The sequence below is a fragment of the Candoia aspera genome, chromosome 4, assembly GCF_035149785.1.
Source record: "Candoia aspera isolate rCanAsp1 chromosome 4, rCanAsp1.hap2, whole genome shotgun sequence".
Classification (NCBI taxonomy): Eukaryota; Metazoa; Chordata; class Lepidosauria; order Squamata; family Boidae; genus Candoia; species Candoia aspera.
Genome location: NC_086156.1, coordinates 104,049,539 through 104,067,443, shown reverse-complemented (window position 1 = coordinate 104,067,443; position 17,905 = coordinate 104,049,539). Strand labels below are relative to the sequence as shown.

At 40.2% G+C, this 17,905-nt stretch overlaps 1 protein-coding gene across 1 annotated transcript; it reads left to right on the top strand.

The window, feature by feature from the left end:
* Window positions 1–1,287: 1,287 nt before the first annotated feature.
* LOC134496815 (vomeronasal type-2 receptor 26-like) lies at window positions 1,288–16,107 on the top strand. The gene is made up of 5 exons (XM_063302528.1): window positions 1,288–1,428; window positions 4,578–4,817; window positions 12,881–13,108; window positions 14,607–14,733; window positions 15,185–16,107. Exons 1-5 carry the CDS (start codon window positions 1,288–1,290, stop codon window positions 16,105–16,107), a joined length of 1,659 nt encoding a protein of 552 aa, XP_063158598.1.
* Window positions 16,108–17,905: the final 1,798 nt, after the last annotated feature.

Sequence of the window (17,905 nt, the reverse complement as noted above, 5' to 3'; positions counted from 1 at the left end):
TACAGAAAAAACCACTTCCGTTTTATTTATCATTTCAGGTTTAATACATGCTAGTTAGCAATCTCGCTTTAGGTGATATATATTTTTACTTCATAGATTATAATATTTTAAATTTACACTTGCACAGGCAATCAACACATCATTATAGTAGTGTCTGTCACATTTTATCGGTTCTATTATCTTTGTGATGCTAGTATTTTATCACATCTACTTCATTTTACTTTGGTGGTGTATTTTTTCCAAATTTTGCTGCTCATTGAGCGAATAAACAGCAGTTCTTCTTCATCTCTTGTTAGAAATCCTTTTCCCAGGCCATTTTCAGAACAATTAGAGGCTGATAGGTTTGTTCCCTAATAACGTTGTTCCCTAATATAATTTAGAATTAAGGCCATTAGAAGAACCTGGGAGGTTCAATATCACCATTTCAGAATTTGTCAAGCATCTCTTGGCTTGGGCCTTTTTTCTGAACTTAAAATTAAAGAGGAAAGATCTAAATTGGAAATGGTGTAACTAAACCAGGACTGTTTGAGAGGAGTTAGCTCATCAGCTATCACTTCTAAATTAATAGGTTTTCCAGGAATAATGTAAGTCCTTCAGTCTATATGATTGCTTATTAGCCCCTGGCTGAGAAAGGGACAGGTATAAGGACTTTGGGAAGCCTAAAAATAGAAATAAGAAGAGAGCAAGGGGGAACTTAAAAAAAATAGGTGTTTTCCACCAATTTTAAAATTAGCACTCCAGAGAGGATCAACTTTACACCTTTTAACAAGGTTGGGTAAAAACAGTAAGTTTTCATATAGGGCCTCCATTTCAACCCATTGTTTGGTTCCCACTTCTACTAATATCCATGCAATCTTTTGTAAATGGATCGCTTCTTAATAAAAATTTATATTTGGAATTCCAAAGCCATCCTGAGATGTTTTTAAATGTAACACTGTATTACAAAAGTCTTGACCTTTCCCAGGGAATATAAAGGTAAGGAATCTGCCATCTTTGAAGAGTTGACAAAGGTAAATGAATCAATAAAATGCAAAACAGAAATAATAATTTAGGGAGTGACACCATCTTAGAGGTAGCAGTTCACCCAAGCCATGATGGTTGATCATTATTCCATTCTGAATTTTCATTTTAATAGATTTTATTCCTGGGATAACATTCCAGGAATAAATGTTTGGTATATCTGTTGTAGTAACTAGTATGTATGCCTGAAAGCAGGTACTGCACTAAAATATGGAATAAAGGAAAAACTATCCTTGAATAAAATCCTTTGAGTCACTCATCCCTGTCATGCCCCGCCCAGGCTCCTCGGGAGATGAAGAGGAGTTCCAGGAGAGTCATCGGCCTGAGGGGATTCAGCTGAAAGAGTCACAGGGAGGGAAAGCAGCGTTGCCCAGCAACCAGGAGAAGCAGTTTTGCTTGCCTCAGAAGGTGAAGAGGAGGAGCTAATACCTCCCCCCAATGCAAGGGCCTGTCACAAAGAAAGAAGGGCTGACAAAAGGTGCTCAGCAAGATGATTGGCCAGAAACAACCCCACCCCACCAGAGGAACAAATCCAGGTCACACCACCCCTATAAAAGGAGAGCGGCACACCTCACAGCTCTGTTGGTGGCAACTCTCCATGTACCTCACCACTGTGTTCTTCAGCTCCTTAGCTTGCCTTCTCAAGTAGTGACCCTGCACCCTCATATTACATGTGTTTGACCCTCTAGTACCTTGTTACAATTTTACTTTGTTACTCTTTCTTGCCTCTAATTTAAGCTGGTTGAGCTTTTGTGGGCTGCATATTTTGGGCATGGGGCACTACAATTCTTTGTTCAAATCTTTTTGCCACTAGAGTTCTGGTTGAAAACCTTTTTAGTAAATATATAAAACTTACCTGTGTCTCAGTGATTTCCATGGGCCAAGACAGGTCAGACTGACACCAACCCAAACTCCCAGGTCAGACTGACAAACAAGCCAAACATTTATTGCTGACTGGAAACCCATTATGGACTTTTTGCATAAAACAGAAAAAAATGAACTTATGATTTGTGGGTCTGATGAGTAGACAGGATAGATTATAGAAAGAAGAGAGCTAAATTGTAATCATAGACTAAGAGGTAACTTTATATTATATCTATAACTATTGTAAAGAGGATAGGAAGCTACTTTGTATCTTTTTTCTTTCTTTTTTCTTTTTCTTTTACATTATTTCCTTTCTTCAATTTTCAGCTTTCTCTTTGATTTCTTTCTTTTTCTTTTTTTTTCTTACTTTATATTAGTTTGTATTAGTTTTTATCTCCCTTCTTAAAAATCTTTCATAAAAATTATATTTTTTAAAAAGGCTGATAATTTCTAGAAGGCCCACAATGGAAATATCATTAATAGTCTATAACAATTATTAAATAATGCTTGAGGTTAAAGGCCTTGGTTGTTGTGTGTCATCATGTCCATGAGTTGTGAAACTGTGATTTACATGATTTTAGGAATTGCTTAATTTATGCATGTATTATACTTAACATTATTTATATTGTGACTGATTTACCATGGACCTTTTGTTGTCAATACATTTTGTTGTTGTAAAGTGCAATGAATCTGAATGGATCTGGAGGTATAGCAGTTGAACAAATGAATAAACAAACAATAAGAAATTAATAATTTATGTGGAATTAAGCACAAAAACCCTTTGAGACAGTCATACTAGGAAATCAAAGAAGCAGCAGTTATAAGCTATAAGATTTTAGCGCATTATTCAATTCATTGAGGGAAAGGCCCAAAGTTCAGTGAGGGTCAGAAGAAATGAGTGATGGTGGTTCCACAACTGATTCGTCCTCTAAAGGTTCAGCTATAGAAGGGGAAGGTGGAAAGACAAACATAGAGACCACAGCTACAAGAAGGATAGGCAGAATTATGGGTATTTCCTGCCACAGCAAAGAGGAAGAAAGATGGAATATTTCAAGATGTAATTTAAGCATGATAAGATGTAGTATTCACACAATTGCGCACACCATCACACACACACAGACGCAAATGTTGTTTAACAAACATGTCTTTCTTTGTATTTGGAAATGAAGACTCGGTTCCCAACATCTGCTACAATCCCAAGGGAATCAATACATTTCTCACTTTATCTGATGAAGATCAGACAAAGGACATGTTTGGACCCGATAATTCTCCTAATTGGGAAAACAGCTTTGGGAAAGGGGATTATCAACTTCTTAGTTATCCAAATCACAATGATTGAACTTGTTTTTTGTGGAAGCCCAGAGGCTAGTGAGACTTAGCAGATGTTAGTGATAACAACATAGTGCTCTGAAGGTTGTATTTTGAATCCCTCTAGTGCTAAGTGATATAACTGTAGCTATACAGAGGGCCAACAGAGATTGTATCTCATTGTTCCAGAGAAAGTGGGGTGATGAAGATGTGGCTGCTCTGCGGTGATTGGGGCCAACTTACTTTGCCATTCAAAGGCTGGGTGTTCCTGCTCTCCCTCCTTATCCTGCCTCAGACTTCGTTCAGCAAGATCCTTACCTCCACGTGTGGCAGCAAGCCAAGGTTTCCGTACAATTCCCCTGCTCCCTCCAGTGACATTACCATTGCAGAATTTGTCTCTACTGTATTTCCTCAACTGTCTGTACTCAACTTTATGGAACGCCCAGCAGGATCCTTCAGAGCATGGCAAGTACTCCTTTAAAAACAAAATGTGATCTGCTTTTCCAGTCAGCTTTACTGGGATCGAATTCAGGTGAATCTGGTAAAAATTGTTCCACTTTAGATGACAATTAAAACTGGTTTAGACGGGACTCTTATTTATATCTCTCTCTTGGTTAAGAATAACTCAGCTATTGGAATAGTCCCTTGTAGTCCCCTGGTTTTTCATCTGGGTGTTGCTATACTTGAATTAATCTGCTTATGGAAAAAACTTCTATCTGGCAAGGACCCACCGGAGCACAATCACTCCCCCCCCTTCTGTATTTCAAATTAATGCTTGCTTTTATTTTAAATAGATTGAGGTTGTCTGACTTCTCTACTTTTCATGTAGTAAGCCTCCTTGATTGATTGATTGATTGATAGATTGATGCATGCAAAGGTGGGACATATTTAAATAAATGAACGTGATAAAATGTTACATCTTGAGTAACAAATTCCCCAACAGTTGGCACAGCCCATCGATTTCTGAGTGTCAGATTGCATAGCTGCCCAACACATATGAAATTACCCTTTTTATGGCATGACCTGTTTTAAACTGCTCAAAATGCGATGCCCAAATAATCTTCAAACGACATTCAGACACTCCCCTTCAGCTCCTCATTCCATGCCTGCTTCAGCCCTGGGACATTTTAACTACTGCATTTCAACAATTAGAGTTTTTCTTTTCCAAAGGAGTGCTTCAGAAAACAAGGGCATACTTCACCTCTCTAATACTCATAAAGCAGACAGACACATCCTTTTTTGGCACAGAGAAAAGCATTATGAAAGCAGGCTATTTAATTAAAATGCCTGTCTCATTCTACGACGGTAGAACTAAATGAAACTCTTCTTGCAGGCTATTGCCTAAAAACTTTCAGCATGTCCTCGCCTTCACTTTTGCCATTCAGGAGATCAACATGAATGAGATCTTGTTACCCAACATCACCTTGGGCACAAAAGTCTATGAAAATGCATTTAATTCACTGAAAGCCAGTGGGTATCTTTTGGACCTCCTGTTCATGGAACAAAGCTGTCCTCCCAATTATAACTCTGTAAAGGATCAGAAGCTCATGGCTGTCATTGGTGACCTCCCCTCTCCGAACACCATCCAGATGGCCAACATCTTGAATGCCTACAAGATTCCACAGGTATCTGGGCTCACATAATGCACAGGAAAGAAAAGAGGTGGTGGCTACAAAAAACTATATGAGGACAAAAAAAAAAAGGGGGGGGGGAACCAGAGAAATGCAAAGAATCAATTACCATTACAACAACAGTAATTCTTAATGAATATTGAGTTTAGAATGGAAGAAACAGTGTAGCTGTCATTGTTTCCATGTTGCCACCGCAGTTTAAACCTCTTTATCATTAAATCAAATAAATGTAGCACTAGATATCTTACTGTTATAATATAAAATGCCAGATGAACGTTATGTGACTGCCACAATGGGTAACCAATACTGTCACATTCTTAATGAATAAGAACCCTCTCTAGTTACTCAGTACTGTCTGCTCTCTATTTCGGGTGAGCACAATCAAAGCCTGAGATGACTTTGTCCAAAAAGTGGCGTTTTGTTGTTTATTTGTTTAGTCGCTTCCGACTCTTCGTGACTTCATGGACCAGCCCACGCCAGAGCTTCCTGTCGGTCGTCAACACCCCCAGCTCCCCCAGGGACGAGTCCGTCACCTCTAGAATAGCATCCATCCATCTTGCCCTTGGTCGGCCCCTCTTCCTTTTGCCTTCCACTCTCCCTAGCATCAGCATCTTCTCCAGGGTGTCCTGTCTTCTCATTATGTGGCCAAAGTATTTCAGTTTTGCCTTTAATATCGTTCCCTCAAGTGAGCAGTCTGGCTTTATTTCCTGGAGGATGGACTGGTTGGATCTTCTTGCAGTCCAAGGCACTCTCGGAATTTTCCTCCAACACCACAGTTCAAAAGCATCGATCTTCCTTCGCTCAGCCTTCCTTATGGTCCAGCTCTCGCAGCCATATGTTACTACAGGGAACACCATTGCTTTAACTATGCGGGCCTTTGTTGTCAGTGTGATGTCTCTGCTCTTAACTATTTTATCGAGATTTGTCATTGCTCTTCTTCCAAGGATTAAGCGTCTTCTGATTTCCTGGCTGCAGTCAGCATCTGCAGTAATCTTTGCACCTAGGAATACAAAGTCTTTCACTGCTTCTACATTTTCTCCCTCTATTTGCCAGTTATCAATCAAGCTGGTTGCCATAATCTTGGTTTTTTTGAGGTTTAGCTGCAAGCCAGCTTTTGCACTTTCTTCTTTCACCTTCATCATAAGGCTCCTCAGTTCCTCTTCACTTTCAGCCATCAAAGTGGTATCATCTGCATATCTGAGATTGTTAATGTTTCTTCCAGAGATTTTAACTCCAGCCTTGGATTCTTCAAGGCCAGCTTGTCGCATGATGTGTTCTGCATACAAGTTGAATAGGTAGGGTGAGAGTATACAGCCCTGCCATACTCCTTTCCCAATCTTAAACCAGTCTGTTGTTCCATGGTCTGTTCTTACTGTTGCTACTTGGTTGTTATACAGATTCTTCAGGAGGCATACAAGATGACTTGGTATCCCCATACCACTAAGAACTTGCCACAATTTGTTATGGTCCACACAGTCAAAGGCTTTAGAATAGTCAATAAAACAGAAATAGATGTTTTTCTGAAACTCCCTGGCTTTTTCCATTATCCAGTGGATATTGGCAATTTGGTCTCTAGTTCCTCTGCCTTTTCTAAACCCAGCTTGTACATCTGGCAATTCTCGCTCCATGAACTGCTGAAGTCTACCTTGCAGGATCTTGAGCATTACCTTACTGGCATGTGAAATGAGTGCCACTGTTCGATAGTTTGAACATTCTTTAGTGTTTCCCTTTTTTGGTATGGGGATATAATTTGTTTTTTTCCAGTCTGATGGCCATTCTTGTGTTTTCCAAATTTGCTGGCATATAGCATGCATTACCTTGACAGCATCATCTTGCAAGATTTTGAACAGTTCAGCTGGGATGCCGTCGTCTCCTGTTGCCTTGTTATTAGCAATGCTTCTTAAGGCCCACTCAACCTCACTCTTCAGGATGTCTGGCTCTAGCTCACCGACCACACCGTCAAAGCTATCCCCAATATTGTTATCCTTCCTATACAGGTTTTCTGTATATTCTTGCCACCTTTTCTTGATCTCTCCTTCTTCTGTTAGGTCCTTGCCATCTTTGTTTTTGATCATACCCATTTTTGCCTGGAATTTACCTCCAATGTTTCTAATTTTCTGGAAGAGGTCTCTTGTCCTTCCTATTCTATTGTCTTCTTCCACTTCCGCGCATTGCTTGTTTAAAAATAATTCCTTATCTCTTCTGGCTAACCTCTGGAATTTTGCATTTAATTGGGCATATCTCCCCCTATCACTGTTGCCTTTTGCTTTCCTTCTTTCTTGGGCTACTTCTAGTGTCTCAGCAGACAGCCATTTTGCCTTCTTGGTTTTCTCTTTCTTTGGGATGTATTTTGTTGCCGCCTCCTGAACAATGCTGCCAACTTCTGTCCAGAGTTCTTCCGGGACCCTATCTACTAAGTCCAGTCCCTTAAATCTATTCTTCACCTCCACTGCATATTCCTTAGGAATATTAGTGAGCTCATATCTAGCTGATCTGTGGGTCTTCCCTAATCTCTTTAGTCTGATCCTAAATTGTGCAAGAAGAAGTTCGTGATCTGAACTACAGTCAGCTCCAGGCCTTGTTTTTACCGACTGTACAGATGTCCGCCACCTTTGGCTGCAAAGGATGTAATCAATCTGATTTCGGTGTTGTCCATCTGGTGAAGTCCATGTATAAAGCCGTCTCTTAGGTTGTTGAAAGAGAGTGTTTGTTATGCAGAGTGAATTGTCTTGGCAAAATTCTATCAGCCTGTGTCCTGCTTCGTTTTGTTCTCCCAGGCCATACTTACCTGTAATTCGAGGTGTCATTTGACTGCCCACCTTAGCATTCCAGTCTCCTGTGATGAAAATAACATCTCTTTTAGGCGTGTTGTCCAGTAGGTGCTGCAGATCCTCATAGAACTGCTCTACTTCAGCTTCTTCAGCATTTGTGTTTGGGGCGTATATTTGGATCACTGTGATTTTAGATGGCTTGCCCTGAATTCGAATTGAGATCATTCTGTCGTTTTTTGGGTTGTATCCAAGCACTGCTTTAGCCACTTTACTATTAATTATGAAGGCTACTCCATTTCTTCTGTGGTCCTCTTGTCCGCAGTAGTAGATCTGGTGGTCATTTGATGTGAAGTGGCCCATTCCAGTCCATTTCAGTTCACTGACGCCCAGAATGTCTATCTTTAATCTTGACATCTCACCAATAACCACATCCAATTTGCCCTGGCTCATAGATCTTACATTCCAGGTTCCAATGGTGTGTTGATCCTTAGAACATCGGATTCGCCGTTCACCACCAGCACCGTCGGCCGCTAGCCGTCCTTTCGGCTTTGAGCTAGCTGCGTCATCACGTCTGGGGCTAGTTGAGCTCATCCTCTGTTCCACCCCAGTAGCATTTTGACCATCTTCCGACCTGGGGGTCTCATCTTCCGATGGTATACCGACATATCTCTGGTTGTACTGATCCATTTAGTTTTCACGGCAAGAATACTGAGGTGGGTTGCCATTACCTTCCCCAGGGATCGCATTTAGTCTGACCTCTCTGTCATGACCTTCCCGTCTTGGGTGGCCCTTCACGGTTTAGCTCATGGCATCATTGAGGTGCTCAAGCTCCAGCACCACGACAAGGTAACGATCCTTTGCTGAAGAAAAAGTGGCGTATGGAATGCTAATGGTGGTCGGGTTGCAAAAGTAGTGAGGATGGACTTGTTGATCCCCAAATTTAGTATTTATCTCTCCCCATCAAGACTTTTTATGGAAGCAAGGGCCAAAATAAATCTGCTTACCCCCTGCTTTTGGTGTGTCTGCTGAAACACATACCATAGCTCACCTAAAATACATCATTATTATTCCCCAACTGCAGCTCAGTTATGGCTCTTTTGACCTTGCGTTGAGTGACAAAATTCAGTTTCCTTCTTTCTTCTGGATGACTCCAAATGAAAACCTCCAGTATGTTGGGATTATTCAGCTCTTGCAGTATTTTGGATGGAATTGGATTGGCCTCCTCATCCCAGAAGACATCACTGGAGAGAGGTTTTTCAGATTTATGAGACCCAGATTCATCCAGAGTGATATTTGCATTTCTTTAATTCAATTTATCCCAAGAGTGACAGATTATGAGCCCAGTACCTTCCGAAAGAATAACCTAAGTAGCATAGCACTCTCCCTATGGCACAGTAAGCTCAATGTAATACTTGTTTATGGAGATATGCAATCTATGGAAGGCTTACGAATAATTCTGGAATGTTATGAAATTAATAACATGCTCCCAATAGAGAGGATTTGGATCATAACCGCTCAGTGGGATGTCACTTCTGTTTTTGAGCCCCAGAAATTCACAGCATTGTCCTTCAATGGCAGCTTGTCCTTTGCTCTACACACAAATGTGGTACCAGGCTTTCAGGAGTTCCTTGAGAACCTAAACCCACATCACGCTAAGGTGTCTTTCATACACAACTTCTGGTGTACTGCATTTCTCTGTTCACTTCCAATGTATAATATAAATGTGCCAGACAAAGCAAACTGCACTGGGAAAGAGGATCTGGGGAGGCTCCCTGGAACTGTCTTTGAAATGGAGATGTCTGGCCAGAGCTACAATATTTACAATGCTGTCTATGCTGTGGCACATGCTATCCATGCCATGTATTCATCCAGAGCCAGGCAGAAGACAATGGACAAAGGAGAGAAGTTGAATTTGCTGGAAGTCCAACCTTGGCAGGTTAGTTATGGTGCCTTTCAATGGGAATGTAGCTATAATAACATGCTTATTTCAATGTACACAAACATCCTTAACAATATATGCTTTGAGTCCAATCCCAGCCACATTTACCTGGAAGGGTCTGATTGAATGAAACATGATTTAGTTTCAAGTAGGCATGGAAGGAGTTACATCACCAGGCTCTTCATTCAGCTGCTCCTCTAGAGTAGCTAAAATTATATTTGTAATGTATGCTTTAAAGTTCTATTTCATGGTGAGTGATTTTTACTTGTGTGGACGCTTTATGGTAACTTGGCAAAATGCTGATTTCCTGGACTTCTGGTGGGGACCAATAGTGGCTTGAGCTGTTTTTTCTGCTATCTGCAGACTGACCTGTCAGAGCGGCTTTTTTTCTAGGGCTCAGGGAAGCTTCCTTGGAGCCCAGAGGCATTCTCTGGATTCAAGGAGGACCCCAGGAATCACCCCTTGTGTTCTCCAGACAGCTGGTCACAGCCAGAAGACCGCAAAATGGCCTTTCATGATCAACTGGCAAGCAATCAGCTGGGAGGCAGGGCTGTCATCTTCTTCCCAAGCTGCTCTGGACTTTAAAGCTGCCCACCCCATTTCTATAGCACTAAGGTTTTTTTGTTTGAATTTTACCAAAGAGAGGCTTTCTACACCAAAGAAATGCGGAATCTCTTGCTGATTCTCATTATTTTATAAAATTATTAACTTGGTAATTTGGCTTTTTCAATATAATTTGTTAAATTGAGATTTAAAGAGTTTTAGGGTTTTTTTATTCCATTTTTATTAAAGTGGTTTTTGAGCAATATAAAACTCTCTTCTTCATTGAATCTGCAGATTGGAGTTCTGATCTATTTGCTCTCACTTTCCCATGGGAATGCTGTTTGTTATTTCTTTTTATTTTCCTGATTGGCCACACTGGAGATAAAAAGGCTGTTCAGTTACAGCATGAATGGCTTTACCTTCCCGGGGCACTAGCAGGCGCCATAATCGATCTTACTGTTAAGGAATAGGGAGGAAAATAGTTTGATACTTAAAGATCGCTACAACGCTGTTATTCAAGTCTCGGAGCATTTCTCAGAATTTGTGGAGTCCAAATTATCCCAAGAATTGAGATAAATTGATTGGGCTGAAAACTACCTGAAGGCTAAAGTGGTTTCTCCAAAGAAAAAGATGAGAATTGGTGACTTATGTTTAGATAGTCAAGGGAAAATTGATTTGAAGATAGGAAGATCGTGTTGCCACAATCCTGATCAAGAAAGAGAATTAAATTCTAGAAGCTGGAAGATTTTGGACAAATATTGGGGTTTTTTAAAGCAGATTGTAGAATGTGAAATTGACAAGAAGGAAGCTCTGTACATTCTCCTGAGATATGTCAATGCCTTGGTTTACTTGGAAGTGGGATCATTGTCTAAATGTGTTTACCAGGACGGTTTCTCAAAGGTTTGGGTAAATAGTTTTGCTCTTTTGAAAATGCTTACATTTTTGGCAAATGCTTAGGTTATTGTTTAGATGTGGTTATTGTTAATGTTTTCTACTACAGATTAAGGTTACTATGGCAACTAATCATTTTGGCCGGGTGCAGAGGTTGAATTCAACTGTCCCCTTTTCAAATGTTAATTTTTGCACCTGGGGGGAAAGAACTTGCTTGGACTTGTTTTAGTTTCTTTTTCCCTTCTGTATAGGCATGTAGCTGCTCTGAGAGCCTGCAAGAATGCAGAAGCTTTTCAATATGTTTTGCTTTCTGTAAATAAAAATGTTTATAGAAATGCCTGGTGTGTGACTTTTCTGATCTCTCCTGGGCTAAAGGCTTTCCCAGCAATCTGCCAGCAGTTATCAGGATGGTTTTTAAGGGTTTAGATAAATGTCCATGCTGTTTGGAGAAGTCGTTAGGTTAGTTTTTGTTCGTTTAGTTGGCAGATGGGAGCAAATTGTAGTGAAGAAGGGTAGTGTTTGTTACTCTATGAGGTGCCAAATTATGTTTGAAGGGGTTTTATACATTTTTCTTTACTTGGGAGGGTAATCTTGTTTTAGAAGGGAATGTCATAATGGGAATCTAAATGCTTTCTAGAAATGTGTTTACTATTGGAGTCAGAGATTGATATTTATGTATATCTTAGTTATAGAAAGTTGGGAGCCACTTTGTAGCAGTTTGTTTTGTGTTTTTTCACACCTTTTTCATTCTGTTTCTTTTCTTTGTAGGCTTCTTTGTTTCAATCTTTTTCATTTGTATTTATACTTTGAAAATGTTTTAATACAGTTCTTTAAAAAAAAAGGAAAGTGCTTATTTCCTTTTGCAATTCTGACTTTTCGGAGTGGTTACATTAGGAATGGGAGCAATTTGTCCCCCAGCGGCCTCAAGGCTCCCTTTCCAATCTTCAGGCCAACGAACCCTCAAAATCCAGTAAAAGACCAGCCTTTTTTGCAGCACTTTGGGGTTGAGTAGCAGAATAAAAATTCTCTAAGGAACAGAGAAGGAAGAATTCCTGTGGGGGAAAAATGGACTGTAGTTGGGGGCAGGGGTAGGATAGGATGGCAATACTTGTCTTACTCTAAGACAGGGTTTCTCAACCAGGGCTCCGTGGAAGCCTGGGGTTCCGCTAGAGGTCACTAGGCCTTCCCTGGGAGAATCCGATCTATTTAAAACATTATTTCAAATTTGGGAAACTTAACATTAAAGAGATAACTTTCATTCTTTATTTTTAGTTCAAGAACACTGTTAATGCATATATAGAGGCCTTCACATGAAACAAATATAATACTTTTGTAACTTCTGGCCTATATTTCAGCCTGAATGTGCTGGGGTTCCCCAAGGCCTAAAAATATATCAAGGGTTCCTCCAGGGTGAAAAGCTTGAGAAAGGCTGCTCTAAGATCTGTCTGTGAAAGCTTTTTCTCTCTCACGCTTGAAGAAAAACTGATTTAATCTGCCAAGGCTGCAATGGAACTTCTTAGCCATTTTATCTGGCACAGAATTCCAACAAATATGATGCTTTCTTGTGACCTCCATTGATTTCATGGCCATTTTGCTCTGGAATTGTGGGAAAGATCATTTTTTGGCAATCGGAATGCTTCAGGAGATATTTACCCCTCATGAAGTCCCAATTTTGCTTGGGGAATCTATCTGACAACATGTCCAATAATAATAAAGGAAAAGGAAAAAAAATACGAACATAGTCCTGCAAGGTAGACTTTCCAATTTGGGACACAGAAAACACTATTAACGCAAATGTTCGGATGTTCATAAAGAATCAAGCTCCACACTATTTGGTAAGTCACAGCACAGAACTGTTATTCCTACTGCCTGCTATTAGCACCAGTTTGTCACTTCTACCTCTTCTCTTTTAGCTTCGCTTCTTTCTGGAAAACCTCCACTTCAACAATAGTGCTGGGGAAGAAATAGCTTTCAATGAGAATGGAAACCTGGCAGCAAAATACGACATCATCAACTTGGTTACGTTTCCCAATCGATCCTTCCAGAAAGTCCAAGTTGGACTGATTGAGCCCCAGAGTTCTCGAAGGGAAGGGCTCACCATAAATGCAACTGCGATTGCATGGAATCCCAAATTTAAGCAGGTGAGTTAAACAAACCCACCAAAAAAAGGGGAGTTCTTTCCTCAGTTCCTGAAATTCAAAGCAAGTAAACTGAGAGTGGTTCCAAGGTCACGTGATACCGTCTCCCTGAATTTAGAACATCTTCTTTAGCCTGGAAAAATGATGAGGTTCTCAATTCTACATTACAATTTCAGGCCCTGGAGAAAGAGAACTCTGCTGACTGCGGCTTTGGATCAGCTTTGGGTCTAGAGGCCTCTTAAGAACTTATGTAACGTTCATGCCTTGAAAGCTGACATGGAAGGGTGGGTTCATCCTTCTTTTTTTAATAGAAATGTTATTAAAAATGACAATTACAGAAATAAAAACTAATACAAAAGAAAAGAATAAAAAGAAAAAATAGAAAGTGCAGAAAAGAAAGAAATAGAAATAGGGAAAAAAAGAAAAAATAAGAATATAGTAAAGAAAAAGAAATATATAAAGAAATGACTTCCCCCTTCATCACAACAAGTATACACAATTTTAGTAGCTTAGTGCCATCTCTTAAAACACAGCAAATGATCTATTCTTCCCACGTCTCATCTCTTCTCTATAAAGAAATCCTTAAAGCCTCATCATTTCAGCCCTAATCAGCAAAAGTCTATTAAGGGTTACCAGAAATAACAACATATCTATATAAATCTTGATCAGATAAACCAACTTTATATTCCTTCCTTTTACTTTTAACAATCTTGATCTTTAGTCCCTTCAAATCATGTCCTAGAACTTCATTTCTTTTCATTTTTTCTTTATCCCTCCTCACAAAGGTCTTCAAAGCTTTAACAAACCTCTTTTGTAAATCCAATATAGGAAAATTGTCCAGGTCACTCTCTTGGTTTGTTATTTGTATATCCCTTTTGATTATTAGGACATCAGCTGGTTTCTTTTGTATGTGCAGTGTAGCATCTTTTTTCATATCACTCTTATAGTGTAATGATTGCCTGTCATTTTTAAATCCACTTTCAAATAGTCTCAGTCTTGTCAGGTAAAACTTGTTCCTCTTTCATAACATCTTTTAAACCCAGCCTATCTACAGAAGCGGGCACCCTTAAAATTAATGTCTAGCTCTATATATCCTTTTTTGTCCAATGTTAAAATATTTTTGCTCCATTCTGTATTAGGGAGTGAAATTTAAGTGTTCTTCTCCTTTAATTGTAATCTTTAGTTCCTTCTGGTTCCCTCTAGTATCCAACATTCAAAGTCTCCTGCTTTGATCATGGTTTTTTTAAGAGTATTCCAAACATAATTATTTTCCCATGGAAAGGATTCTCATAATTAATTCCAAAATCTTACTTCAAATCCACCGGTTTCCCTCTCCTTTGCCTCAATCCAGAAAGCAGTCCTAGGAATTCAAAGTTGAGTAATAAAAGAAATTATAAGAAGCTGGTTGTTTCAGGGTTGATACTGAGAATGACTGCGGACTGATTGAGCAAACGCTAGGTTACCATCCATCTGAAGTATTTCCTTTTGCCATTCCCATTAGACACCACCTTCTTCGACCTGCGTGGAAAGCTGCCATCCTGGATACCGGAAATTAATTAGGGAGGGGAAACAGGTTTGCTGCTATGACTGTGCCCAGTGTTCAGAGGGAAGGATTTCCATCAAGACTGGTAAGAAAAAAATGTATATTTCTTTAAAAATTGCGCCCTACTCTAAAGTTTGGTTTTTTGGAGATAGTTTTAAAGAAAATAATAGAGTAGGTTTACTGGGATGTCTCACCTGCTTGGTTGTCTTAGTCCTTTTTTTAAATAGGAACTTTTCTTTATCCAGGGGCGAAATGTGTTCTTCAGGAAATGCGGTCTGCAGAACACAAAAATAAATTTTCAAAATGTTTTCCTACAGCAGAATTTTCAGAAGAGGTTTACTCTCTTCATATTAAGCCAATTCCACTTGTCAGATTCCCATTTCAAAGAGCTAACAGGGAAACCTGCTCCAAATACATCCACACTCTTATGTGAGAAAAGTCCAAACATACAGGTAGCTGCAGCAAGGAATCGTTGTTAAATCCTGAAGTACAATTCACTGTGTAGAATGTTTCAAGATCTTGTTTATGGCTTTTAGATTCCAACCAATGTGAGAAGTGCCCAGAAGAACAATATCCCAATGAGGAACAGCATCAATGTATTCCCAAAGCTTTCTCCTACTTATCCTACCGAGAAGTCCTGGGAACAGTTCTCGCTACCTGTGCAGTTTCTTTCTCTGCAATCACATTTGTGGTGATGAGGATTTTCATCTGCTACCAGAACACTCCCATCGTCAAAGCCAACAACTGGGGCATCACCTGCACCCTCCTTTTCTCACTCCTGTTGTGTTTCCTCTGCTCCTTCCTGTTCCTTGGCTGCCCAGGGACAGTCACTTGCCTTCTTCGGCAGGCAGTTTTTGGAGTTGTCTTCTCTGTTGCAGTGTCTTGTGTGTTGGCCAAAACCATCACCGTGGTTCTGGCTTTCATGGCCACAAAGCCAGGGAATCATATGAGGAAGTGGGTAGGGAAAAGGCTGGCCATCTCCGTCATTCTTCTCTGCTCCTTTATTCAAATGACCATTTGTGCGGTGTGGCTGACAACGTCTCCCCCTTTCCCAGAGTTGGACATGCACTCCCGGAAGGGTGAGATCTTAGTGCAATGCAATGAAGGCTCAGAAATCATGTTCTATGTTGTGCTGGGCTACATGTGGCTTCTGGCCATCATCAGCTTCACGGTGGCCTTCTTTGCCCGGAAGTTGCCCGACAGTTTCAATGAAGCCAAGCTCATCACCTTCAGCATGCTGGCCTTCTGCAGTGTTTGGGTCTCCTTTGTGCCCACCTACTTGAGCACCAAGGGGACATCCGTGGTGGCTGTGGAGGTCTTCTCCATCTTGGCCTCAAGTGGTGGCTTGTTGGGTTGCATTTTCCTGCCCAAATGCTACATTATCATACTGAGACCAGAGCTGAACACCAGAGAGCAGCTAGTCAGGAAGAAGAATAACATGGTTTCAAAAACTGGATAACAGATGCCCTAAATGCTTGGGGGAGGGGGTAGAAATGAAAATGAATGGATCAATGGATTTTATTCAAGAATCGTTATCATTTTTTCCATAATTTGATGTGCAAATTTGCAGATACACTTATTTGGTAGTGAAAGGGTGGTGTGTAACTTTTCCTAGGCTGAGGACCTAGTTGGCCTTTCATAATTTAGCTGGAAATCTCACTCAAGAATACAGTTGTGTGGTTAGGACAAAACTAAATTTGGTATGTTTTGATTGACATTTAATGAGTAATGAGTTTATATGATAGTTTCCAGTTATCTAAAACATATTTCCCCTTTCCAAACTTGTATTGCTATTTACAGTAGAAGTACTACACCTTTTGAAAGTAATCAGGTGCCTTGTTCAAGGCTTCTGGGAACTGCCAAGGCCTCAGCATCTGCTTGTCTGCCCTAATTAATGCTGATCACAACTGTTCAAACCCAACTGAATTTTGAATTTTTCCCAGCCTGGTTGACTGGCCAAGCTTCAACATCTCCACATCCTTTTCACATTATGGCCGGAGCCTTGTACTGCCAATGACCTACAGCAAGCTAATGACAAGGCTGTGGCGGTGGCTGCATTCTGGCAGAGCAAAGTTTGATCTGGACATGAAATAAGTAAATAAATTCACATTACGCTGAGTGCAGGCGTGTCCCTTTGTTCAGAGCACCAAACACACCAGCAAGAGGGATTGCTTCCCCAGCCTGAAAGCAGTTGGTGTGCTGTGGAACTCTCTCCTCCCCATCAGGTGGGCTTCGCAAAGTCCTGAAACCAGTGGTGTTTCCAGGGCTCCACCTTTGGCCTGAGGTCCAGTTATCCACAGTCAGGAGTCTCGCACGTGGCCTTCGATGGCCGCACAACAGACACAATCTGAGTTCAGAAATCGATCCGTTGTGTGGTGGTGAAGGCGGTCAGCCAAGCCAAGACATCTTTAGGGAAGCTCACTTCATGATTTCGATTGATCAGTTTCACACAAAGACGGACATATTCCCCTGGTAAATGTGTTGAAGCATTAGCGTAACAGACGCAACTTCCATGCAATTCCTGAATTTAGATTGGTGCCATTATTAATGTAAAACGTGAAATTGAACCTGCCTGCTATATTCATCATTCTCTGGAAGGAAAACATATCCAGAATGTAGAAGTGGCTGCAGTGCCAAGAGGAAGGAACCTGTGGGTTGGGTTCTGCATGACTGAAATAACACACATGGCCAATGAAAACACCCCTTTAAATAAGAGCAGGGAGTCCATGTTAGATATGATGTGTTTGTACCACTTCCCAAAGTACATTTTTTGTCTTTGGAGCATCACTTCTCAGGTTACCTCACACATTCCCTGCTGACAACTTCCCTTTACTCGAGAGATGAACTGAACTAATGCTGTGAGGAACAGTTTTAACTAGAGGTTATTAGAAAGATTTGTGGGTTCCAGAAATTTAAAAATGGAAATATAATCCATAACCAGTCCCTAAATTTATAAAATAACCCTTGAAGCTGAGAGTTTTTTGTGGTTATATATCATCTTGTCCATGAGTTGTGGAGCTGTGATTTCTATGATTTCAGGAATTGCTTGACTTATTCATTTATTATACTTAGTCTTATTTATATGTATATTTAACATAATGTATGTCATGTTTATATCTTCCGTTTTCTTTACCCATGGACCTTTGGCTATCATATGTTTCATTGTTCTAAACTGTTCTAAACATTGAATCTGAATGGATCTGTGCAGTAGTTTAATAAGCCAAGAGAGAAACAGTAAGCAATTAACAACCTTAGTT

What these genes read in the sequence shown, in the direction of transcription:
- LOC134496815 (XM_063302528.1), top strand. Translation starts at nt 1,288, where the DNA reads ATGCCCCGCCCAGGCTCCTCGGGAGATGAAGAGGAGTTCCAGGAGAGT. An exon ending in AGTTTTGCTTGCCTCAGAAG is followed by an intron (nt 1,429 to 4,577) that starts GTGAAGAGGAGG and finishes TTTGCCATTCAG; the next exon opens with GAGATCAACATGAATGAGAT. An exon ending in AAGGATTTCCATCAAGACTG is followed by an intron (nt 14,734 to 15,184) that starts GTAAGAAAAAAA and finishes TATGGCTTTTAG; the next exon opens with ATTCCAACCAATGTGAGAAG.